This window comes from Phanerochaete carnosa (genome assembly GCF_000300595.1).
Source record: "Phanerochaete carnosa HHB-10118-sp unplaced genomic scaffold PHACAscaffold_9, whole genome shotgun sequence".
In the NCBI taxonomy this organism is placed as follows: Eukaryota; Fungi; Basidiomycota; class Agaricomycetes; order Polyporales; family Phanerochaetaceae; genus Phanerochaete; species Phanerochaete carnosa.
In genome coordinates, this window is record NW_006767636.1 from 1,354,686 (window position 1) to 1,378,408 (window position 23,723).

Below are 23,723 nucleotides of genomic sequence, written 5' to 3' on the forward strand. Positions count from 1 at the left end.
TCACTGGGTGCGCCACCATGGAATGTGCGAGTGGGAATGAGGAGGGCCACCTGGCGCGCTAGTGCTTTCGCTCGGTCTGGACCCCGTGTACCACCGACCGTTGTGCTGCCTATGACGTTGTCACGGTGTTGCACTTGGTGCATGCAAAAATGCAGTCTTACACGTATTATAGTCTAACTTCACTGTGCCCACAGCGGCGTTGTGAGTGACACAAGATGTTGAATCAGCTCAGGTATGGCATCGCCTACGTTCTTGTCAGCCTGAGCTCTGGCACGCTCGTCGATTACCGCTGCTTGGGAGCTCCCGTGGGGGGGGGGGGGTTGAACCGCCTCTAAGATATGGCGCGGTGACTGCGAACGCTCAAAAACAGTTTGCATGTTCTGTCTTGAGGCATGATATACTGCAATACTTTAACACTTGGTCAGCTTCGCGTGCATCGCATCCACTTCGGGAAGCTGGAACATTTGTGCGGTGAGCTGTGTGAAGAGAGCTCAGGAGCACCCTGTAAGGCAGCAACGCATCGCTACATGAAGGGCATCACATTAGATACATCTAGCATTCAGTTTCATGACACGTACCTCGAGGCTGTGCCATCCGAGACAAATCATGAACTTTCTGTCGCTCTCGACGGTAGGGCCCCAGCCACTTTCAAATATTTCGTCCGGAAGGGTCTTATAAAGCAGTGGAAAGGATATATCTGCTGTCTCCAGATGTCCGGCTACTTCGGTCGAGTCCTCCGCTGTCGTCAGTGCAAATTCGGTGACGGGAGCGCTCAGCGCCTTGTCCGTGTCGTTGTTGAAGTGGACGTGATACTTCCAGACTCTGCCATTCGAAACTTTGCGCATCTTCTCGTTGAAGGCGGGGTAGACAACTTGGTCCTCCATCAGCGCGCGATGATGTTCGACGGTCTCCCAAACTGTCGTGGCTAGTCAGCATTATAATGGCAGATAAGCTTCCAAGAACCTACGGATTACAACGTAGAGATATTGGGGCTCTTGGACCGTAAGGCCGTGCCAGATGCTAGAGAATGGTGTTATTCTGGGAGAATTGCGGCCTTTCAGAAACGAAGATGGTGTAGTACCCAACGAAACCGGGAGTCTCCGTAAGGATTTCGAAGACCTCGTTGATAACAGTGTAATCGGCGCGATAAGCATCGCTTGCAACAATCTTGGCTATCTCAGCGACTGGGAGAGGCATCCTTCTTCTGCACTAGTAGACTGGGGAGGTTGCTTGCCTCCCGCACGATCGGCATTATATAGTGTAGCATCGCGCAGCCATCACTCCAGTTCGAGTTTCGGTCCGCCCAGAACAGAAAGAGAAACAAGACGTGCTGCATCATGCGTCATGTCTCGCAACAAGCGTTTTGAAAGCGAGGCGTTGGAGGACCCCCGACAATTGGGTCAGATCCCTCAGGCTGTCCTCCAAATTTTGCAGAAAATGCTGAGACAGGAGGAACAATTTTGGGTCAAAAATGTTCGGACAAAACTGGCTTCAGGGCCTTCGGTCCCCCAGGCATTCGGACTAAGTACAGGCGGGCCTAGCTGAATTTTGTCTATCCCCAAGCTGGCATAGCAAGGCTTTCAAACATGCATTCCCTTCATTGTACTTAGCAAAAGACGGTATTGGTTACTAGTAGCAACAATACAGATGGCAATATGTACTGGCACTACCACTCATTAGAACTGTTGTCCCCGACTGTGAAGCCCATCTCATCCACTCTTAAGCCTGAATTCTTCTTAGCAGCCTTCCGACTCGCTTTCATAAGCTCTTTGTCTACCTCAGCAACTTTGTGATAGGTGCCAACTGAGGGCGGCGATGTTAAATCCGGGTTAAATATCAATTGAAACGATGTAATCTGAGTTCCAAATCTTTCTTATTACATAAGTCTATATATCTCTGATCCGAGTAAGATAGGCATATATCCAACGTTACCTTAACTTAAAGCATAAGTGATGTCTATCGATCTTATCTCAGCATTGCTCTTTTCAGTACTGTATACATGTAATTATGCAATAATAATAGTTTCTAATATCTAAAGCCGTCGAATCTTCAGCCTTATCCTGGCTCAAGTTCAGCGCATAACTTACGATGATGGACATCCAGCAAGTTCAGCATGGCAGCCTGCGGGACTCTCCTTCCCAAATGCCTGCCTCCCATGTTAAATATCATCTGCCATACTTTACCCCAGAAGAGGTTGAACGCATGTCAGAACGCCAAAGGGGCAAGCTCTCTATGACACAGGAGGAGAAGCAGCGGCAACAAGCCTGCGGGTTTATAGAAGCTGTAGGGTCCAAGATTGGCTTGTGAGTATGGCTCCCATCTGCTCTGTTCTGACCTAACTTAGCGTTTGGGACCTTCAGCTAACGTGCGCACCTGCAGCCCCAGAAAGACAATCGCCACCGGGCAGAACCTCTATCACCGCTTTCATCTCTTCTTCCCGCGGAAGGATTTCAACTACCACGTACGTCCTGCTCAAATTTTTATAGCACGCGTCGTCACTCCTTCTATAGGACGTTTCGTTAGCTGCTCTGTACGTTTCCACCAAGATGCACGACACCCTAAAGAAACCGCGCGAAATTCTTATGGTATCCTACGCCGTGCGTTTCCCTGAGCTGGCAGCGAAGTCAAAATCCATTGCCGGGGAAGTCGACATGGATCCACAAACGGTTGAGCAGGATCGAGGACGTCTTCTGGCCGTGGAGCGGCTGATCCTTGAGACAGTCTCCTTCAACTTTACGTCCAGGATGCCCTTCCCCTACATCATAAAGATGAGTCGCGCGCTCGGAGGTAAATAACATTGTACCATAGTGCGATCATCAGCTGACACTCTGGTTCAAGTGCCCAAGAAGTTGTCTAAGCTTGCCTGGCGTCTTACCATTGACAGGTGTAGTAACATATGATGCCTGACTCTGTAAAATACTAACGGGTCACTCAGCTTTCGAACTCTTGTCAACTTGTCATACCCATCTCACGTTGTTGCTCTTGCTTGCGTATACCTCTCGTCACTGCTGTCATCATTCGAGCAAGCACCAATTCCCGTGCAGCCCGGGTACCACACAGCACATGAACTTGCGGAAACGCTGGGAAGACGCGGGGAATGGGAGACAAAGTTTCATTGTCAAGTAGAGGATCTTGAGGGTACGCTTCATACCCCCTGTTCAGTTTGACGTCCTGACACTGTCATTCCACCGTATTCAGAGATTGCGCACTCAATAATTGATCTGCTGATGCAAGGCGGGCAGAACTCCACCGCCAATACCTCTCCGAGTACACCATCTTCACCGCACCCTTTGCGCACTCCACATTCGTCCACGGCGCATTCGCTACCACAGACGGTGCCGTACAAGTCAGATCAGCTCATGCGGCTGAAGATCGCCATGCGCGAAGTGGAACACCCGCCGCGACCGAGAGATCCCCTGTGGCTGGGCGAAATGCAAGCAGAGGAGGACGCGATGATGCTGGGAAGGAATGAGGGGACTGTCCGATTTTTGTTTGCGCCTCCAATGTATTTGGGCGAACATTAGCCCGTTGTATGCGCGTGATCGAATAATATCGCCACAATGCAAGACTAGCAAATATTGCACCTTTGTTGGACTTAGGCCCAGGATGAATTTTTTTGCCGCTGGTACCTGGCGGCATGCTCGAACGCTCCCCCGCTATCTTTCGCCGCGACGCGTGCGATTTTCTGCACTATTGGACCTTCCGGATTTTGTACCACCCACTAAATTGCACGCATGCGTTATCTCTCTTCCTGTGTATCCGCCGCGTATTCTCGTCTATGGCGCGATTTGTTAGACTCACATTTCAAAAGTAGGTGTGTGCGTGTGCTGTGACCTAACTCGGAGCTAATAACCCGGGCACGACGTACACAAATGCATTGGCGACAATCCCAATATTCTAATTCGAGCCCATTGTTGCTAGGGATGGTCTCAATGTGGTCGCCCTGTACGGAGCTCGTCGGTAGCATCGTGAAGCATCCTTTTGAGAGGTGAGAACACGACTATTCGTTTCCAGCAGGACTTGGGCTATCTGTTTGTGGTTTAAACATGCTACAGAATACTCATCTGGGTGCAGGAAAGTGGGATAACCTTGCGCACGCTGTAAAAGCATCGCGAGTGGTTCTGTGGTCGTCGGATGGCGCTCTCCGTATGTTCATACTTGTACATGACTCCTCCACAAAACGCAGGGAGGCTATCTGATATGATTGAAGCTTCTATAGCACACTTTACAGTGCGTGATAAAATAGGCAAGAGCATGCTAGCACTACCGTTTGCACCAGTTTGCGAACGTCAAACCTTTACAAAACATCGACATAACCTCCTGCGGGTGGTCGTATTACGTTGGTGAGTATATTAATTGGATCGCATTACGCCACGACTGCACTCGCTAACCTCGCGACGGAGGGGCGAAGTTACTGAACACAATCAATTAACTGTCCACTTTTGTGTCAGCGCTATAAATATGGGAAGTATGCCGACAGCAGACGTCGATACACCTCCAGTCTGGCCATGTCATTCTGCTTCCATCCACCTATGCAACAATATGAATAGTCTTTGGAGCTGCTTCGAAGCGTGCGCCAATGTCTGACTTCGTTAGAGATGATTAGCTCGGAGTACTTTGCTATATAAACCGAAATGTAATTCCAGGCTTGCGCTTTAAGCTCATCCTATGAACTCACTTTCGAAGCATAGATCGCTTGAATCAACGAACAGCAGCTCAAAGCACCAGTCTATCATATCCCACTCACAAGCTGAATGAAACGTAATAGGTCATAGGATGATGATTTGCGAGGAGCACGCGAGGGAAAAGGATACTGGGTTGAAGGTGCGCACGACAAGAGCTACCGGTCTCGACGAGACCGAATTCGTTTCCCAAACTGTATAACAGGACCCCATCTGCAGCATGGTCAATGATGTGCTACGACCGCGTGGCCATGGTACTCACCCACGTATCTTCTTCTTCGGCTTGGGTTCATGAGCGAAGTCTTTCGGATCCCAACCCTGTCGGAATTTCTCCATGCACCACAAAAGATATCTGGCAGAGTAGTTATGGATTTAAGAACAACACCAGTACAGTGCAACCCCGCTAACGCACCTTCTATCCCTTACGTCTACACCAGCAGCCTTCAACCGAGGGCCATCCAACTTCCACAAGTCCGCCCAAGTCTCTGCGGTAATTTTGGACTCTGCAGACCTACCAATGGCCTTCAAGAACGCCTCGGGTGAGTCTATTATCCCTGAAGTTGTACCATTAGTGCACATGCTCATTCAACTTCGTAATACCTGGTATGTTACCCTGAGTCTGAGGTATCGGCCGGAACGCAGCCTTATTAACGACTGTTCGGAAAAGCCGGGGTGCAGAGACAAGCTGTCTCATGTTGGGCAACGTGAACATTCTGAAGGGACGATAGTCTGGCCAGAGACCTTTAAGAGAGGACAGGCAACGGGGCTCAAGCGCTCGAAGTGAACCGCCGGATAGGCGTCTTTCTAAATGATAGGCGCCAAATTTTGGCCACACTTTGTACGGGGTGTCGCCCACAACTTCAAATACGAGCAAATCATGCCCCAGAAGCAGAGTGTGTTGTTTGTATGAGTAGAAGCACTTCACCAATCCCTACGCGGCAGCCTCGAGACAGAACACTACCCGCCAGGCTTTGACCTGCCAGGTATGTCTATAGTTGCCGCCACCGGCGGGAGGTTCTGCTCGTTTGCTCCGCAAGTTTTCCGGCATGGCAAGACGCAGTACATCTTCTGCCAGTGCTCAGCGTGCGGTTCAACCGCTCCGGAGCTCCTCTCAGGGTGCCTCAGCCACTCAACATAACGTCCCGAGCTTCGAACAAGTTTCCATCACGTTAGCCTCAGTGGCGAGCTGCGCGGGACGAGCCCCGTATACGAAATCGGTGGCAATGCAAAATGCGACCCGGAGTTCCCTCGGCAGTACCCGACCCGATCTGATACTCTGTGCTTTGTTATAGGAACTCCTAGCAGATCACATACCATAGATATCCATGAGCTACTCCCTTGTCATACAGGAACCTCAAAAGACATTAGGGTATAGACGGCAACGTTGTGCAACAATCGCGAAATTTCTTCAGTGTTGACCGACGCGCGATGATGTGTCGATGAGAGGGCGGGCAGCAGCAGCAGCCGCACCGCCTGGCATGACGACCCCATTGTTTCCTTGGCAGGTCGATCTTGCCGCTTGCGATGTGGCTGTTCAAAGGAAGGGTGCTTTCAGGCGATATCTAATCAGTGCGTGACCTATTCTATGCCGCGTTCCGGTGTCTGGAGCCTCACCGCCGAGGGAAAAGCACAAGTTCGACCCCTGGAGTGGGGTGCGTATGAAAGAACTTGCGACACGAGGCCTTTGGTGTTGCCTAATAATGGAGTGCAGGAGACGCAAATCCGTCCCCCGTGTATCAGTTTGAAAGACCGACTTTGTCCAAGGATCCAGAAAGCCGTCATACGGCATCGTGCGGCAACTGAGTCGATCCCTCATTGGCTGAAGGACGGCATCGGGCGCTGAGCTGAGAGGCGGGACAGGCACTCCTCGTTGCAATGGTCCCAATACGATTACACACCCTTGATAGAATTCCTGCTTTTGGGCTGCAAGCAACCTACTGTCCGGGAAAAAAAACCGGCCTGCTTGATACGAGAAAGCCCAACACAAGAGCCATGGATACAGCATCCGAGCTCAAAGGAAGTGGTCTGTCCGTTATAAAAGGCCGTTCGACATGAGACTGGTTCTCCATTGCACTTCCTATCCTCCGTATCCCGTCCACAATGCAGCACTCCTACGACTCCCTCTTCGACGACTTCACCTCTTTCCTCTACTCACCAGAGTTGCACGCAAAGGAGATACCACTCGATCCTTGGTACGCGGCCAGCTTCCACGCTGACCTTGGTAGTCCACTGTCGGATGGACTCGCTTCGGGAACTCCAGTATCTGCGCTTTCTCTATTATACGACGGCTCGTCCGGCGCGCAATCGGACTTCTACACTTGCAGCGGTCTCGACGACTTTGCCGGAAGTCCGATATCCGATGCCTCTTCGTACGTTTCATGGTTTGACTATCGTGCACTCTGTCTAATGCCTAAGTAGCAGCCCTCGATCATTGTTCGACGACCCGACGCTGTCGCCCCCTACATCCATCATCGACGACCGAGGTGCAGGTCTAGATGAGACACTTGCATTGCCGAGCGACTTCTCTCATGCTTCTACATCTCTCTTCGCGTACGACCGCCGGTCGCATTCCTCATCGACTTCCCAAACGTGTCCTTCGCCCTTGGCGAGCGTGTGGGAGCTATCCAATCTTCCCACCAGTTGTAGCTCATCTCGGTCCGCGAGTCCGCGAGTCCCAACGAACGCGTATAAGCCTTACGACACATCGCACGAGTCCGACGCAAACGCAGACGGTGTGAGTGATTCTGAGTCCGAATATGATGACTCTGGCGACTCCGACTACGTTGATGACGCCGACGAGGATTACACACCACGACGCGCTTCCCACAAGAAGCCCACACACGCGAAACATAGTCATTCCGTCGCAAAACCCAGCCCCTCCTCCACCTCACGTACCGCACGCACTACACGTGTAAACCGCTACTCGCCCTACACGTCTCCTCGCGCAGGTTCATCAAGCTCCGCGTCTTCGTCCGAATGTGGTTCGCCTCGCACGCGCTGCCCTCAGCTCAAGCGCACATCGGCACGCAAGGAGCAGATCTCGGCTCCTGTACCGAGGACGCAAGTCACGTCGAATAGCAGTAAGCGTTGGAACTGCCCGCTCTGTGACTACGTCCAGAAGAACCGCCGCCGCCCAGACCTGAAGCGGCACATCTTGGGGCACTATCAGGAGGACAAGCATGTCTGCTGTGGCGTACCGTTGCACCTTGCTTCCCACTACGGCGTAGCTGATACGGCAGAGGTGGTCGAGTGGCGGAGAGAGGATAGGGTGGGAGGATGCTGGCAGGTGTTCAGTCGTCGAGATGCGCTTATCCGCCACCTTAAAAATCCGAAGAAGAAATGCGTCAACCACGAAGCACTCCCTTCGAAGGTACTCAAGGGACGCAAATAGCACGTTGGTTCCGTTGAAGTCTGGTGAGTCCCGTTGACACACGAATTACACTCGTGATTTTAACCTGGTTTTGTGGCAGTAGACTCGCCAGATGGATCGAACACTCTCCCGTAATCCTCGGGATTACTTCTTTGGCTTATGTTTCCGCTCTGTATTGATACCTCCCTACCAAATTGACGCTATTCTCATCATTAGTCTATCTCATTCATCATACGCCGAATCATACTTCTGCTTACTCTGCGCATGACGAAGCTATCATTGCACTCCTGCCGCGTATTCTCTTTGCGACAGTTCTCAGGCGAAATTATCGGATGATCGAATCATTGCATTTTGTAAACTCCGTTTCTCGGTCTCATATTGGTGTCATTGGATCTATAGCAGGAAATGAGATGTGAGAAAAGACAGTGCCTCTCAACGCTGAAAGACGCCGGTGAAAGCGTGAGGATAAGAGCGTTTACACTTTGCCATTGTCTGCAGTCATCGACAACTTCGGGGCCCCCAGCGAACCCGGACATGGAAAACCTTGAGAAGCCCTGAAAAACCGTAGAGGTCCAAACGCTTATGGTCCGGCGCAAGGCAGTCAACCCCGCCGCTGCATACCGACGTAGACGTTCTTCGGCTTGCATATGGGCCCTTCACTACATTCGAGCTAGTCCAGAAGGATTAATCGATGCCCTTGACCTGCACGTCAACAGCCGACTCACCTGCTGGTCGGGATAAGCAAGGACAAAGCGGTAGCGACGGAATATGGTGGCGATACAAAGCGTCATCTCCATCATTGCCAGGTTCTACCGATGCAAGCCCTTGAAAAAGGCTCCATTGTATTTGAATCGTAATTTCTAGCCGTTCTGCTGACGGTGGCGCTCACCTGGGGCCTACCAAAAAGGGTGCAAAACACTTGAGCATTGTATTTCTGTCGCCCAGAGTCCAGCGATCGGGATTGAACTCGTCCGCGTCGTCACCCCAGATCGATTGCGTCTGTGCAATGCATACGAGGGACAGCTAACATGCGTGCCAGGCAGGAGGGTCTTTCCTGCAACTGTCAATCCGTTCTTAGGGACCTCGCGGGGCAAGCCGACACCAATTTACGGCCGCACTTCCGGCGCACTGAAGACCGACTTCTACGACGCCTTCGTAAATTTTCAACGTAGCATGTTCTCTTTCCGTTCTCGGCTGGAACACTGTCGAAAGCGGAAGTATACAGCCAATGCCATGTCGATGAAGGGCATAATGGAGTTTGAGCCGAACGTACGTGAGCATCAGCTCATGCTCGTGGAGCGGTTCGACACTTTGTGTGCCGTTGGAACTCAAGGTATCGATGGCGTTCTCGGAGAATGCCCTTGGACCGCCGGAGATGGCTGTGTCTGGTTCGACTGCATGCCAAGTAAGTGCGATATTCTGTAGCGGAATTGTCGGAAATTCATCACGCGACGATAGGGTTTAATTTTGGCACTTTCGATGTTATTGGTGTGTTCCGTTGCCGAACTATGTGGCGACATTGTTGACCCCCCTCACAGGGGATTTGGCTTTCGGCGCGCCTTTCGGTATGCTGGAAACGGGGAAAGACGCCGCGCCTGTACTGTATTTGTGGAACGGGTCAAAAAGTCCTATGGCCGAAAGAGCACAGACCTAGAATGGCTGACAATTCCAGCGGTCAAGCTTCTCAACGAGGCTGTACCTTTTGTCTTCCCCTCCGGCTGTCTTCCCCCTCAAGCTCGCCTGCTGATATCGAAACTTCAATCGCTCAAGGCAGGAGCGTCCCGTCATCTCTTTGTAGAGATCGCGATTACAGTAGTGTCCAAACGCCTGGCAACTGGGTCGTGCGAAAAGACTTCCTTTCTCATCTTGCTGCGGCTCGCGACGATGAGGGCAAGCCTCTGGGCGAACAAGAGCTGACGGCTGAGGCTCTGAGTCTTATCGTCGCTGGCTCTGATACCACCTCTAGGTCGGTGGCGTTGCCTTAGTATGGTGAATTGATGGTCTGACTCACGATTATTAGTTCTATTGGTATCGTCACGTACCACGTCGCGCGGAACAAGAATATGCAAGCAAGACTTCAAAAAGAACTGGACGATGTTCTCGGAGTCCCGAACTCTACCTTCGGTGCCGATGAGGTTGTAGCGCCCTTCGATCTCGTTAAGAACCTCACATATCTCCAGGACGTCATCAATGAAGGTCTTCGCCTCCATTCCACGATCGCTTGCAGTGCTTCGGGATCGACAACGGAGACATATTTGGGCGAAAGACGAACAAAGGGTCCTATCAAAACTTGGGCCATGACTCGGAGTGCGTACCTAGTGGGAAGGCGAGCCGTGTTTTTCATGCAGTGCTTGAACCGCAGACGACGACGTACCTTTGTACGCTTTCGAAGCCAGCCAGAAGCTGGAGAAGTTAGCCAGCAGAGGCCCGGGGTATCCCATCAAGCAGTTTTTGTCGACGAGAAAAGGAATGGCCCATGCAACGAGTAGAACCGCCGCAGGAAGTACGGCGATGGATTTGAGATCTAGCTGGGGTAGTAGGAGATGAGTCTGTTCCATAGTGAGAGGGCTGACGGTATATATGCCATACTACTCTTGAGTGCGCGCTCTAAGGCGGCCTGGAATCATGCGGCAGATTTTAGGGTTTAAAGTGATCCTTCTAAGAGGCGCCTGAGTTTACCTGATAATGAGCGGTAGCAAGCATTGGAATGTTACCGTGAGAGTGGCAGTAAACTTAGCTTGCGTCCCCCGGAGGGTGGCGTCCAGACAACGAATAGGATGGCCACGGGGTAAAGCTGAAACGCGTAAGCTGGCTGACGAGCAAACTGCTCAATAGTCCGTGCGCGTCGGCAGATAAGGAGCAGAATGTCGAAGTTACATGCAAGAATGATAACGTGCACTGCATATGTGCGGACGCATCAGGCTAGGTGCGAGAGGAATCAGTCATAGATGCTTCCTCCGAACGGACACTTGCAGCATACAACTGCCATATAACCACTAGCAGAAGTTTTGAGCATGGCAGGTTTCGTAAAGACGAGCCGGAGCGCCCTCACCTTGAACCAACGTTTCCGTAGTACGGTTTTATACGCAAATAGTACTCGTCAAACGGCTCAGGTTATCTTCTCCAGGAAGATTCTGTCAATTTATCTCAATATACAAGCAGCATCGAGAAAAATTAGTCCATACCATCCGATTGGTCTCAATAGTACTTGTACGGGGCAGAGAAATTGGGGGAATTTTTCGCTGGCAGCATGGACACAATTACCAATGACGGCCAAATTCGGCGCAGATACGTAGGCATCTACTTAACTTCGGGACCTTTCTTCGCCATAATGAAGCGCGCTGACATTCCATGACTGTCAGCGCTGCAGCTTCTCCCTTTCCTCAGACCAGTACCACTTACTGTTGCACGAACTGCTACGTGGTTTTGCTCACGAGCCTGAGCGTGTGCCTATCCGCGACTTGCAGGTAGCGAGCTTCCTGCGAAGAAAATAAGGAACAGCATGAGCGAAGGTCGTGCTATCCGTATCCGTGTCATGGAAACATTTGTGAGTACTAAACGTACTAAACGCTAATCGCGCATATGCATGCATACACCAGTGGAACGTAGAAATATGGGTCTACCTTGGCTGTCGTCGATCGTCTTCAGGTTTCTAGGATCAAGCTGCTGCCTCATAAGGCCGCGGACTATGGATAATGCATATGAGCATGAGCATGTAGTCCTCTAACGCAACTTTCTGCAACTCGGTATCGATCTGAATGCTTCCTCTGATTGAGCTTTTCTCTGGGCGTCCAGACGAGCGCAAGGAACGATAGCTACGGCGGACTAAATCCTCCTGGAAGGTGGGTCGTCGGACGGGGAGACAGAGATTGTACATATTAACAGCATGTCGCTGCGCGCCGATTTGGCCCTCACTCACGGAGCAGTAATGAGTTGGTTGCGAAGACGCCGAAGGAGACATATCTGGACCTATATCAGGCAAACTCTCGATAAAGCCTGCAGCCCACACATCTAGAGATTAGATCCAAACTTTGCTTCCCACCACCAACTGCCCGCAATGGTGCGAGACTCTCCTCCTCGCCGCCCGTACCACACCGAAGATCCTGATCGCCACTTCGGAACTTCAAAAAGTTCTAGGAAGGAGTATGACGACCCGCCGCGGCGAGAAAGCAGGTATCCCGAGCGTGACCGGCGGAGAGACGACCGCGAACGCAATGAACCGCGGCATAGCAGGGGCCGCGATGACTACGACAGGGATTACCCTAGCAGAAGGGAGCGGGAAGGACGAGACAAAGATCGAGGCAGAGACAGGGATAGGGATGATAGAGACATGAGAAACGGCGGTGGTGAGCGGCGAAGAGATACACCGAAGGATGGCCCTTCGCGTCGCTCTGCGTCGCCGCGCCGCCGCTCAGCGTCCCGGCCGAAGTCGGGAGTCTCCCGTTCAAAGTCTCCGGAGGACAAGGCCAAGCCTAACTTCAACCCGAGCGGACTGCTTGCTGCTGCGACCAAAACTATTGAACACAAGGACGGGACGAAGACGGTGCTCAAGTACCACGAGCCTCCAGAAGCGCGGAAGCCTTCAGTAGGCTGGAGACTATACGTGTTCAAGGGGCAGGAGCAACTCGGTAAGTAGCTTTCGCCCTGTGCTCATTAGTGTCATACGTCTGAACGTTCGCTAGACGTACTGCACATCCAGAGGCAAAGTGCGTATCTCGTTGGCCGAGACCGCTTGGTGGTGGACATCGCCGTAGACCACCCGTCATGCTCTAAACAGCATGCTGCTATTCAATGTAAGCTGGAGTCATCTTTACTTACGTTTCTGTGCGATAAAAAGCAATCAGTCCGCCAGATTCATGAGAAGAACGAGTTCGGAGATACGAAGGCAGTCGTAAAGTATGCTCTTCTCATACTATCCACGATCCATGACTAAATATGCATGCGCCACGCAGGCCATTTGTCATAGATCTAGAATCGACTAATGGCACGGCTGTGAATGGGGAAACCATTCCCACCAGTAGGTATTATGAACTGAAGCTGGGAGATGGTGAGTAGTTCCTACTCACGTTCGCTTTAACCCTGTTAAGTCATTTTTTAGTCCTCAAATTCGGAGAGTCTCAGAGAGAATATGTGCTGTTATCGGAAGACGCTGCATAACTCGCATTCCATACTTGTTGAACTGGATTAGGACCAAGTGCGCTATATCAGAATCTTCCGCCCACTACTGTACCTCTATGTACTAGGAAGCTTCTATAGCCTAACCTTCCCGCCTTGTGACGCATTGGCCGCCCGCTCCTTGACTGCCTGCTCCATCATCTCCCGTGTCTCCGTTGCAGCCTCGGCCAGGTAGTGTTTGAACTCCTTTGTGCCACGCTTCAAACTGGTAATCGTCCAGCGGATGTACTCGTCGCCAATGGTATATGACAGGCCGTAGCCGTCGGGCACGACTAGAAAATATGTCAGACACGAGACACAGCATGACATAAAGAGCGCACCTTCTCCATAACCCCAGCCATCAAGGCACGGCGAGGACAAATTTGACGTCGAGAGTTCCCAGTGATTTGTTCTGGAGTATGCTGGGTCGGTGTAGATCTCGGGCGTGGGCTCGCCCTCCTGAAGCATCTTTTTCAGACCGAACAGGTGGCGGTCGACACCCTGTCCATCCGCTGCCCAGGCCGCGTACTGCAGATGGCGTGCCATAGCCTTGCGGAAGAGATCTGCGCGCTGGGCGACCGTCGTCTCGGGGTCGAGCATCGCCTCTGCCCAGGCCTTACTTTCGTTGCTTGCGGCGCGAATGACCTCGGTCCGGCCGAGCTGGTACTTGCGCGTCTGCGCGCTCTCGTAGCACACGCCCGGGCGGCCAAACATCTTGTGAAACGCGAGCTGCTTCACGAGCTGTGCCCACGCGTCTGGGGACGTCTTGAATTTCTTGATGTACTCCTTGCCGTAACCTTCGTAGTGCAGCACCTCCATGTCATGCGCACCGACAAGCGTATCGAAGTGCTCCTCGGCGCGGGCAATCGCTTCGCGCGACACCGTGTCGAGCACAAACGTGAGCTCACGCGGCGGCTCGAGGGTGCTGCCGGTGTCTGCCGAGCGTGGTGCACCAAGGTCGAGCTTGCCCTGTGCGAGTGCGCCAATGACGAACTCGGTCATGCGCAGTGTCGGTGTACCGTCCATGCACGAGTGCTCGCCAAGGAAGCCAGATTTGCCGTTCTCAAACACAATCACTACGAACTTTTAGGCCCATGTCGTAATCGAGACGATAGCGCACATACCCTGATGTTTGTCGTAGAAACGGTTCTTGCCGTCGCCTACCCAGCAACTCCAGCTAATGTCCTCGCGAGTGACGGGCTTAGTGTCGTCTAGACAGACGATAACCATCGCAGATTCGATGGCCTGGAGAGCCGCTGCGTTGGAGGGAGAAGCCCTGAGCAGTGCTTCTCGTGCCTGGAAACCGTGTTAGCACTGAACAACTCATGACATATTGAACCTTACATCAGCCCAGATATCCCGGTTCTCGGACGTCAGAGCACCGACCGGAACACCTTTCGTCTCGCCGGCCATAGCTATGACGCGATCAATTTGAACCTCCAGTTCCGCCGCAGTGAGTTCACGCCCGTCCCTGGTGACGAGCGGAACCTGGAAAAACTTGTTCTTTCGGACGAAGACGACATGATTGTGCTTCGCGGGATCAAATTTGTGCGCGGTATCAGTGGGCTTCACAGGGTACCGGCATGCATGGAATCTAGCTGTAATGTTCAGTGCTGTCCGCGCAGTTCGGCAACATAGGACTCACAGCCATTTATACGAAGCCATCGCGAGAGGAGTGCCCTTGACCTTTTCTGGTTCCAGCTCTTTGCTGCACAGCGCATCAGTGTGAAGCCGGGGTAATGGGACGCGTGCACCCACCTTTCCACAAATGAACGGAACGCCAGAAAACCCTTCAGAAGCTGCGCGGCGCGCTTTGCCTGACCAGGCTTCCGAAGATCGTCTTGGTGCACGTAGAAGTAGCTTACATACACAACCACAGGATCGCGGTAGCCCATGTATGCGGTCTCATTCCACCAGTCTGCCAGCCAATTTTTGATATTCGAGTCCGCCGCACGCGTCTCGAGTCGCTTCTGCAGCTCTTTCCCTTGCCCGGACTCGACAAAGTTCTTGACAATCATCGCCGTCTTGGAGAATTCCTCAGGCGTCAAGTGAGGTTTGATAGTTTCAAGGTATTTAGCTGCGGTAGATGATAGTGGAGGGACTGGTAGCCTTGGCAGAGAGGCTTCAAAGCGAAGCATCTTGCCTGCAGATGGGTCAATCGCGTAGCCGCGAGGGACTTCCTCCTTTCGGAGGGCGGACGATTTGAATGTACGTGATTTGGACATGGTAGCCGTCGGACGGTGCTGCAGGACAAAGTCTCAGCCATGTTGTACTAGACGAGGTCGAGAGGCGGTCGATGCAAGAGCGAGAGCACTCCGGAGCCGCCTCCACCTCAATACAGCAATATTTTGACCCAGGGTCATCAAGAGCAAGCACTCACCGGAAGACGGGAAGACACTCGGGACACAGAGATGGAACTGGATGCCAACCTGAGCATTACAGGAGCACTTGCAAGGGGTGTTTCTCAAGGTGGATGGAAGAGATCTAGTGTCCTCCACCATCCACGAACTTTGTGCAGAGTATTTGAAGGGCGATAGAGTGGACGCGCAAAGAAAGTCGGGATGTCGAATTTGAAGACAGTGGTCAAAATCGAGTTTAGCTCGATCGGGCTGTGCCAAGGGGTCAGCTAAGGTCAGCTGAGGCAACCCAGGCGGTACGTCCGGAGTGTCGCCAAGCTGGGATGCGGGGCAGCGAATATGGGGTCGCTGGTCGCAGTGGACGGCCGAAATTTATGTCGAGGAGAGCCCGGCGTCGGCTGTGCTGGATGAGGGCCATGTGATTGACCCCCGCGCCCGAAGGCTCAATATTGCGCTCGGTAATTTGGAGGAGAAAAGCGAGAATGGTGGCCGCACAAGGCGACGTCACATCGCTGGAAGTGTTTTAGCAAGCTGTGAGATATGAGGGATGAGTGTGAGCTTCGAGGTTCGGGGGCGTGTGAGCGCAGAGCTTGATCTCACTGTCTTCCCCGCGACGCCCGGTTGCTCAGCGTTGCTCTTACCACATCATGCCAGACATTTTCGTACGCATTGTCTCTCTTCAACTCCCCTCATCGTTCATCTCACATCTCTAGGATGGCAATATCGAAGATCTTGTGCTATCTGGAAAGCTATTCCAACCTGCGTCCCGTTCATCGTCGCCCGTAAGGTCGCGCTCTTCATCCCCGGCGCCCGCACACTGGCCACAGGAGGACGGGGAATATGACTACGACTCCGATGCGGAACGACGTCGAGCAATCGAGGCCAGAATATCCAGCCAGCAACGCGAAGAGGATTCCATTGGCATGGGCCCCGGTCGAACAGGTGTCAAGGGCGTTATCCGTGACAGAAAAGAGGCACAGTCCCTTGCGCGCACCAAGCGGGCACAGGAAATCGAGGCCATGAATCGTGCTATGGAGAAGGCTAGCTTAGGTGGCCTGACCTGGGCCGAAGAGGAGAAGCTACGCTTGGCGGAGAAGGCACGCGAGGAAGGACAACCTTCCACATCGACGCGTAACCCATTCAGTAAGGGAAGATTCGGCCACCTCCGGGAGGTCGGCGAACGCACATTTGTGCATGCGGTGGAGTCTGAAGATCCCCATGTCTGGGTGGTAGTTCATATCTACGACCCCGTAAGTGCTAGCTCTCCTACGATCGTTTTGTGCTACTAAGGCTTAGGTGTCTGCCGTAGTCCTTAGATCGATGTGCTGTCCTCGATGACACTCTTAGTCGGCTTGCTCGGCTGTATCCCTCGACAAAATTCCTTCGTGGGCGGGCAGGTGCGCTAGGTTTCGCAATGTCGAAGCCGCAAACAGACAGCAGTAACTTCCTGTCGGTACGGCCGCCATTCTCGCTGCGTCGGACGCCATCTCGCCAGATCTTGGTGCCCGGCGAGTATCACTCGGACGATGAACAAGATGACGACAATAGCGACGAAGAGAGAACTGACGGAGGCTGGGAGGATGATGATGTAGACACAGACGTTTTGCCGACAATATTAGTTTACCGTGGTGGCGAGCTCGTGCACTCTTGGATCCGCGTGGACTGGGAAGCGAACATGGGCATTGAAGAACTGTTGAGAAAGTGTGCCTGTCTTTCTCGCTCATTTGGCCATTTATTGATCCCGCGATCTTCTTATTCTTAGGCACCATATTCTCGCGGAGGAAGGCACGTCTAACGGGAACCTTGGCTTTCCCTCAGACGACGAGGGCGATCAAGACGACGTCGTCTTCAGCGGGAGCGACGACGGGTATGATTTCTAGACCATATCACCATCATCATAATTCTAGTAGGCAACTACGATGTAAGCTTCTATTACATTGGAAACATCTAATGTTCCGGAATTTCCGCCCAGCTATGCAATAATGTAGCCACCGAAGATATCGACGCAGTCTCCGCGTCCGGTCTCCCCAGGAGCTGTCATATATGTCAAGATTGATCCTCGCAACCATCACCACATGCATTCCTGTCCCAGTGCGTGCGTACACGCTCGGGGTAGCTAAAACGGCGAAAAGGTCCTGTGGGACGCAACGCATTTGGAGGCCAATGAGATTTCATATCATTCGGGGTGAGGTGGGTATCACCGATACAGAATGTTATCTGACCGAAGTGTGAGCGTATACAGGGTTCAGTCACCTAGCTTCATAATTGCTTGTGAGCTTCTGGAGCACTGCCCGGCTTGTACGATCATCCTTCCATTACACTTTGCTGCTGAGCAGCGGAATGTACCGAAGTGATGGTGATCACACGCATGCACAGGTCTTCGACAGGTGTACTCACTCACCGGCAGATGAATGCTATCGGAATCGTCTGTAACTCCGCAGGACCGTCTACATATCAAGGGAGGCTGCTACACGCGGGCACCTGACATCGCAGCAAACCACATTTTGACGAGTGGTTGGACGAGCGGGGACGAGCGGTGGCAGGAGTGATTGTCTCAGTGACAAGCACGGCGAGTCGATCCCCCTTAGGCCCCGCAGCTGACCATATCCGTAGGAGCAGTGAGGATGTGCCGCCCGGTTCTGGTGGGGAAGCTTCGCCAAAGATGAAGATAGTCCGCTCTCGGAGAAAATGGCTGTGCGGTACTGTATGTACCCAACCCGCGCCAACGAACCTAAGATGGCTATTTGAGTTTTCCATTTCCTAGGAGACTATCAATGAACCTTGCAGCTGCGGGCGCGACGAACTTAACTTTGGTACTCCGTTCCGCGTTTGCGCACTAACCACACCCACCCAGGGGAACAATACATAGATTGCGATTGCCCCTATTTCCCTCGTGCACTAGGCAGGTCTTGATGGATTCTCGGCCTGGAAAGGTGATTCTCAGCACTACTGGCCAAGAGATGAATGTAAGCATACCTCTGCTTCGAGACCCACATGCACCGATTTACGTCCAGAAGCTCGTATAAGCATCAACTGACCACCGGTCCCATTGGGCAAGCGATGAAAGGACTGCACGGGTCGAGATGCATTACGGTAAATAATCTATTACAAGGAGTGAGTACTATACGAAGCGACCTCAATAAATTTAGTCAAGGAAGGGAGAGCAGGTTGTTCGAGCACGGTCGTGAACAGCCCCGTGAATAGCACATGCGGGGCGGAACGCGATCAAGCCTGAGAATTTGTCCGCGAACGGTCCAAACTCAGAGGTTGTCTCGTAAATAAAGGTAACGGTGACTCAGAAGACTTTGTCCGTCGCTCAGAGGAGCGCTGCGACCCGGGCTCACTCTGCTTTGGCTGATGAGAAGCGCAGAAAAGCCACATCAGTATCTTCATTCGCGCTGGTGACGAACAAGCGAACATGCCTCATATTGATAGATGACAGGCATCGAGCCCTGTTGCTGTCCAGTCGAAGGACGACTCCCCGTTTGCGGCCTGCTGCTGCTCGAGGTGCGGCGAGCGTGGGTCCGGCCGTTCTGCTGCGCCGACGCGGCATACTGCTGAGGGCGCAGCTGATTATTGGGGTCCATCGCGGCGCGCTGTGCGTCATGTCCAGTCGCCACAGCCTCTCCCCTTGACATGTGTTGCCCGGGCGCGCCGTTAGTGGGCTCCCTGGGCGTTCGGAGAGGAGGTTCTGGCGTGGACAAGAACTGGCGCGCCTGCTTCTTGAACAAGTCGTCGCATGACACGGTGTGCGAGGGCGGATTCGTCGGGAAGATTGCCATGAGATCGTGCCCAGAAATGCGTGGGGGCATGTGCGCCGATGTCGACGGATCCCTAGGGCGCGACCCGCAGTCCGCAGCTGAAATGGAGCTCAGCGGGAGAGATATCCACAGAAGTGGAGCTGAGACGTACGAGGAAGAGTCAGCGGGACATCCTCTGGCTCACGCTTCGCTTCGTGGCGCACACCGGAGACAGCTAGGTCGTGAAGCATGGCGTGAGGTTGGTCATCGTGTTTCATGAGCGCTATCGACGTTTACCTTGCATGACTGGGGAAACAGCAATTATTTAAAGAAAGTAGGATAGCGAATGGGTCGAGGGCGAAGGAAACGTTACTCGAGGAGACCTATCTAGAACAATGGATGGGGGTAAGAGTCAAACCCGTAAGATGACAAACGGCATAAGATTAAGAACAGCCAGTCACCACGTCATCAAAGCGGGCATAGGCTGTACAACGGTGATGGCCCGTCATGTCGAGTACAGCCCAAGGGGCCTGACGACCGGATTAGCTTCAGGTTCCGGCCCTTCTCGAGATCATTTTGCTGATCTTTGGCTCCCACGCGATCCTGTAAGGTGTGAAAATGTTCTATTGTTCACGTACAGAACGGACATAATTCATTGCCATGCTTTTGCATCTGGGTTTCGGGCGCGCAGGTGAGCACAATAGGCGATGTGGCTACGCTTCACTCCACACATTACCTCGAGCGCTAAAGCCCTGGGCGCGCGCCGCAACCTCCGGACTATCCTAGTCGGAACGGCCTTGGGTATTTCGAGCCAGGGTCCCACGCATGCCTTCCGGCTCAACTCGAAAAATTTGGTCCTTCCCCCTCTTGATGAGCTACGTCTCCACGCTTCCGACAGCGCGTCAGGGAAGTCGGAGACTCAGTCACGGAGGCACATCACGAGGCCCGCCTGGGCACGCGTGGGCGCGAAAGTCCCATCTTCGCCTTCACCGCCTCGTCCCTCGTGGCCGCCGAGTCGTCCTTGTTCTCGACCCAGTCGCCTGGTGCCTGTGAGCGCCTCCCTTAGCAGGTGTCTCAAACAGAGTTCAAACCAGCATTATCAATTTGCGCACTTCATCCGGAAAGCCGTAGGTATCTGCCTATGACGCACAAAATGCGTAACTTGCGCGGAATTCATCTCCGAAAGCGGCTAGTGAAGGCGTTGCTGCTCTGCAGAGGCGAGTAAAATAATGTCAGCTATGCGGCCTCCTCCGTGTAATCCACTGTCGCATGCAGGGCGGCTGCCTAGTGCCGCGGAAGGCATGGAAGAATGAGCGTCGGTTATAAGCTGACTGAACTATTCCGCAAATGTAGGGGTCGGCTTGTCGGGCGAGCCGAAGGTGGTAGAATGTCTTTCGTCGGGCTTCCGAGCAAATATGAATCCGTCGACTTGACACTAGCTGAATGATAGATTCGCTGGCTCACAAAATCCATGTAATCATGCATGAACTATGACAGGTGCGTGTGCAAAGATGCAAGAGGTGTCCGACTTGAATGTAATGGGGTGGGAACATTACTCACAAAAAAACAGAAGCAACTTTCGTACGCGAGCACGTTGCTTCCGCATGTAAGCGGATGCATTGTCAACGGGATGTCAAGGGACGATCTACCTCGGATGAGCTTCGATGAGCTTGACAGAAGTAATTCATTTATCACCCATACCCAATCGGTCGTCATTTTAAGTTTTGCTGGCCTGAAGCGTGCCGTATGGTTCCTGCCCGAAGGATACAAAAAAGACCCGCTTCAAGCTCTGCGTTTGATACCTTGAAGAACTTGACTCTACTGGATTCAAGATTGGAGCTCACCATACAGACAGTCTCAGACATGCTGGGCAGCCATACTCTAGACGTGTGGTCCGTCGTTACATCGAGGTTCAAGGGCAAGATCATTCTGTCATTTTCTGCTTATCTATCTATTTTGTACAAATCTCCCAAAACACTGTGACATTCTTGGTAACCTGAAAGATGCATTATCTTCGAGTTGGTTTAGGTTCAAATTGTATCATTCTACATCATGCGCCACTCGCGGGAAGGGTTCCGGCTCCGGGCAGCCTGTATGCATGTCGACTTGCACTCTCGGTTTGACAGCTGGGGGCCGATGTCTCCCGAGCGGTGGATGAGCATGTTAACAAGGTTTGCCGTGCCTTATGCAGCCATTTACAACTAAGTTGCATGCTCGCCGCAGCCGTGCCATTAGTCACCTGCATTTTTGCGGCTGGCACAGTGAGGCCGTGCTCAAATTATGGTATTATTAGGCTGTGTAATATTAATCCTCGTCCTCTATATCTCAAAATTTTGCTGGCATCTGGAGAGGACGGCAGAATTATTGGCACATTATTCGGTACACTACACTATTACTACAGCCTATTGATATTGACTTGAGAGGCGAAATGAAGCTACTGTCCTAGATACTTTAAATATCCAAGAAATTCTCTAGTACAGTGTACACAATCTCGCATTGCTCTCGGCCCTCTCGCAGGGAGTGTACGTATGGAGCCCTTGAGCTTCAAGCGAGTCGGCCATGCCGACAAGCGGCGCGGTGCTTCACTCCCGCCAAAGCGAATGTTGCTATCGCGAACGTTCACTGGATTTATTCGTTCGTCCTAGCAGTCTTGCCAGTGTCGCTTTGAGGCCCTTCCGCGACGGGGTGGTAGTCTGGGTGCGGGAAGAACTGGCCATCGAGTCTGCGGTGCGAGGCGCTCCGTTGGGGGTGACGCTCACGGGAGTGTCCACATCCCAACCCGGCATGTCCCCTGTGGGCCGCCGCTGAGTAGGTGCCGGAGCAGTGTACGGCGGAGGCGTGTACTCCGCCATGAAATCCATATCGGAATCGGCTGCCTCCAGGGCGCGCCGTCGTTCGGCGTCGCTCGTCAACATGACGAGGATCTCTCTCGGTTGCAGATCGATGGTTTCCGTTCCAGAAGGAGACGTGATAATTACCTACAAGCGGCAGGCTATGAGCAGTGCGGGTGTGGCGGGCATCATGGGCGCTACCTTGACCTTGACCCAGAAGCTGACGGAGCCGAGAGCGCCCCTCACCGTCTCTCCGATAGGCCAGCGCGACTGTCCTTTCGAGGCCGGCCACGGTAGAGATATCGTCTTGGTCCACACGCCTGTCTCGCGATCGAGAGAGAACGCGGCTGCCTGACCCACTGCGACCGTAGACGTCACAGTCTTCTGGCGGCCGGTCCCTTCACGCGACGTCGGCGGAGATGGATAAATATTAGACGGCGTGGCGACAACAGGGGACGAAGGAGATCTGACAACGCCAAAGGCAAAGACGTCATCTGCGCTCCCGTGCTCGGCAGGTGAGGGGCGCAGAGAGATGTGGGCACGGAACCGGTTGGCCGACAACGGCGAGCTCGGACGGTCGTCATGCAGAACGAGACGCCTCTCGACAAGGAGCGACGCGCTCCGCAGCTTGACGGATTTGTCGACTGGTCGAATGAACACTGAGGTGAACAACAGGTCTGTCGGCCCGACGGCATGCACCGGTGTTGAAATATTATAGTGTAGCACTGGTGCGCGCGGCTTGTCAGTCCTTAGCGGTAAAGCTGGGTCAATATCTGGCCCAGACGGCAGCGGAGGCGGGCTTAGCGGACGCGAAATGTCGTGGCGCGTGAGCAACAAGTCGAAATGCTTTGACAAGACTATGTCCGACTTGAATGCAACCGCATGCTCGAGAGCTGTAAGGCGGTGACGGACACAGCCACATATGGATGAGCAGAGCACGGACGCGTCAAGCTATTGTTAGAGCGATGCTGTCTCCATTTGGAGCAAGAACGCACTGGCTTCTACTCTCCAATACGTCCGGTAATCCTGGTAGTTTACGGTACTAAAGCCAACGACACCCTTCGGGAGGGTGATCTTGAACGGCGACTGGAAATCGCCCAATTCTGCATGGGGCTGGTCTGAGGGCTTGCTCCACAATGTCTGGCTGTAGTCGACCAGTACACGAGTCTGGGAGTTTCCAGTGCGGCGCGACTCGTAAGCACGAACGGAGACGGTAAGAAGCTTGGCAGGTATACGCTTCTGCTTCGCCTCTAGACGTATCTGCACAATTCCTTCTATGTGCACCGGTGTAAGACCCAAGTAGCCCTGGAACGGAAAGTGGCGTATCACCGAGTTGCCGCTAACCGTAGTGAGGCTCAAATGAGCCATGTTCAAAGAGCGTAGCTACTCGATGGGAGTCAGGAGCGATTGTTTACTTATACTTGGCAAGCTGCCACAGCGTTTGTTGGAAGCGGTACATCGGCCGCTGATGGACGGATGTGATCGAATTCAGACCGCTGCTTTGCATAGAGGTCTTGTATTCAGATTTAGAAAGTGAACAAGCTGGTGGGATGAACTGGCTGCATATAGTGCTTACCACATGAGAAGCG

General features: G+C 53.0%; 8 protein-coding genes across 8 annotated transcripts; 4 read left to right on the top strand and 4 right to left on the bottom strand.

Annotated features, from left to right (window-relative positions):
* Window positions 1-172: 172 nt before the first annotated feature.
* On the bottom strand, window positions 173-1,197 carry PHACADRAFT_187291 (uncharacterized protein; the record flags this gene model as incomplete). Its single annotated transcript, XM_007399633.1, has 4 exons — window positions 173-476; window positions 579-916; window positions 968-1,020; window positions 1,082-1,197. The coding sequence occupies 4 exons, from the start codon at window positions 1,195-1,197 to the stop codon at window positions 411-413; spliced, it is 573 nt and encodes a 190-aa protein (XP_007399695.1). The 3' UTR covers window positions 173-410.
* Window positions 1,198-2,145: 948 nt separating this feature from the next.
* Window positions 2,146-3,555, top strand: PHACADRAFT_262307 (uncharacterized protein). Its single transcript, XM_007399634.1, has 6 exons — window positions 2,146-2,303; window positions 2,380-2,461; window positions 2,511-2,787; window positions 2,839-2,884; window positions 2,936-3,138; window positions 3,199-3,555. The coding sequence occupies exons 1-6, from the start codon at window positions 2,203-2,205 to the stop codon at window positions 3,522-3,524; spliced, it is 1,035 nt and encodes a 344-aa protein (XP_007399696.1). The 5' UTR covers window positions 2,146-2,202; the 3' UTR covers window positions 3,525-3,555.
* A 1,285-nt stretch (window positions 3,556-4,840) lies between these two features.
* Window positions 4,841-5,376, bottom strand: PHACADRAFT_165232 (uncharacterized protein; the record flags this gene model as incomplete). The annotated part of the gene is made up of 4 exons (XM_007399635.1): window positions 4,841-4,895; window positions 4,945-5,034; window positions 5,095-5,236; window positions 5,283-5,376. The coding sequence occupies 4 exons, from the start codon at window positions 5,374-5,376 to the stop codon at window positions 4,841-4,843; spliced, it is 381 nt and encodes a 126-aa protein (XP_007399697.1).
* A 1,406-nt stretch (window positions 5,377-6,782) lies between these two features.
* On the top strand, window positions 6,783-8,254 carry PHACADRAFT_177314 (uncharacterized protein; the record flags this gene model as incomplete). The annotated part of the gene is made up of 2 exons (XM_007399636.1): window positions 6,783-7,051; window positions 7,104-8,254. 2 exons carry the CDS (start codon window positions 6,783-6,785, stop codon window positions 8,071-8,073), a joined length of 1,239 nt encoding a protein of 412 aa, XP_007399698.1. The 3' UTR covers window positions 8,074-8,254.
* A 1,242-nt stretch (window positions 8,255-9,496) lies between these two features.
* PHACADRAFT_187295 (uncharacterized protein) lies at window positions 9,497-11,056 on the top strand. The gene is made up of 3 exons (XM_007399637.1): window positions 9,497-10,018; window positions 10,073-10,359; window positions 10,415-11,056. Exons 1-3 carry the CDS (start codon window positions 9,708-9,710, stop codon window positions 10,597-10,599), a joined length of 783 nt encoding a protein of 260 aa, XP_007399699.1. The 5' UTR covers window positions 9,497-9,707; the 3' UTR covers window positions 10,600-11,056.
* Window positions 11,057-12,105: 1,049 nt separating this feature from the next.
* On the bottom strand, window positions 12,106-16,118 carry PHACADRAFT_262313 (uncharacterized protein). The gene is made up of 11 exons (XM_007399638.1): window positions 15,587-16,118; window positions 14,965-15,449; window positions 14,852-14,914; window positions 14,551-14,800; window positions 14,331-14,502; window positions 13,548-14,282; window positions 13,151-13,499; window positions 13,005-13,099; window positions 12,897-12,948; window positions 12,735-12,845; window positions 12,106-12,680 (listed from the first exon to the last, which is right to left on the bottom strand). Exons 2-7 carry the CDS (start codon window positions 15,429-15,431, stop codon window positions 13,303-13,305), a joined length of 1,884 nt encoding a protein of 627 aa, XP_007399700.1. The 5' UTR covers window positions 15,432-15,449; window positions 15,587-16,118; the 3' UTR covers window positions 12,106-12,680; window positions 12,735-12,845; window positions 12,897-12,948; window positions 13,005-13,099; window positions 13,151-13,302.
* Window positions 16,119-16,276: 158 nt separating this feature from the next.
* PHACADRAFT_127917 (uncharacterized protein) lies at window positions 16,277-19,443 on the top strand. The gene is made up of 3 exons (XM_007399639.1): window positions 16,277-16,813; window positions 16,873-17,264; window positions 17,326-19,443. The coding sequence occupies exons 1-3, from the start codon at window positions 16,487-16,489 to the stop codon at window positions 17,441-17,443; spliced, it is 837 nt and encodes a 278-aa protein (XP_007399701.1). The 5' UTR covers window positions 16,277-16,486; the 3' UTR covers window positions 17,444-19,443.
* Window positions 19,444-22,281: 2,838 nt separating this feature from the next.
* PHACADRAFT_101605 (uncharacterized protein) lies at window positions 22,282-23,502 on the bottom strand (the record flags this gene model as incomplete). The annotated part of the gene is made up of 2 exons (XM_007399640.1): window positions 22,282-23,027; window positions 23,130-23,502. 2 exons carry the CDS (start codon window positions 23,500-23,502, stop codon window positions 22,282-22,284), a joined length of 1,119 nt encoding a protein of 372 aa, XP_007399702.1.
* Between the last annotated feature and the right edge of the window lie 221 nt (window positions 23,503-23,723).

Bases quoted from the DNA above. Each gene is read 5' to 3' on its own strand.
- PHACADRAFT_187295 (XM_007399637.1), top strand. From the start codon at position 9,708: ATGGCTGACAATTCCAGCGGTCAAGCTTCTCAACGAGGCTGTACCTTT. The intron at 10,019-10,072 runs GTCGGTGGCGTT...CACGATTATTAG, and splicing joins GGCTCTGATACCACCTCTAG to TTCTATTGGTATCGTCACGT. The intron at 10,360-10,414 runs GTGCGTACCTAG...CTTGAACCGCAG, and splicing joins AACTTGGGCCATGACTCGGA to ACGACGACGTACCTTTGTAC.
- PHACADRAFT_262307 (XM_007399634.1), top strand. From the start codon at position 2,203: ATGTCAGAACGCCAAAGGGGCAAGCTCTCTATGACACAGGAGGAGAAG. The intron at 2,885-2,935 runs GTGTAGTAACAT...CGGGTCACTCAG, and splicing joins TGGCGTCTTACCATTGACAG to CTTTCGAACTCTTGTCAACT. The intron at 3,139-3,198 runs GTACGCTTCATA...CACCGTATTCAG, and splicing joins TCAAGTAGAGGATCTTGAGG to AGATTGCGCACTCAATAATT.
- PHACADRAFT_262313 (XM_007399638.1), bottom strand. From the start codon at position 15,431: ATGTCCAAATCACGTACATTCAAATCGTCCGCCCTCCGAAAGGAGGAA. The intron at 14,915-14,964 runs GTGGGTGCACGC...TGCGCTGTGCAG, and splicing joins TTCCGTTCATTTGTGGAAAG to CAAAGAGCTGGAACCAGAAA. The intron at 14,283-14,330 runs GTATGTGCGCTA...AAAAGTTCGTAG, and splicing joins TTTCTACGACAAACATCAGG to TGATTGTGTTTGAGAACGGC.
- PHACADRAFT_127917 (XM_007399639.1), top strand. From the start codon at position 16,487: ATGGGCCCCGGTCGAACAGGTGTCAAGGGCGTTATCCGTGACAGAAAA. The intron at 16,814-16,872 runs GTAAGTGCTAGC...TGTCTGCCGTAG, and splicing joins TAGTTCATATCTACGACCCC to TCCTTAGATCGATGTGCTGT. The intron at 17,265-17,325 runs GTGTGCCTGTCT...TCTTATTCTTAG, and splicing joins ATTGAAGAACTGTTGAGAAA to GCACCATATTCTCGCGGAGG.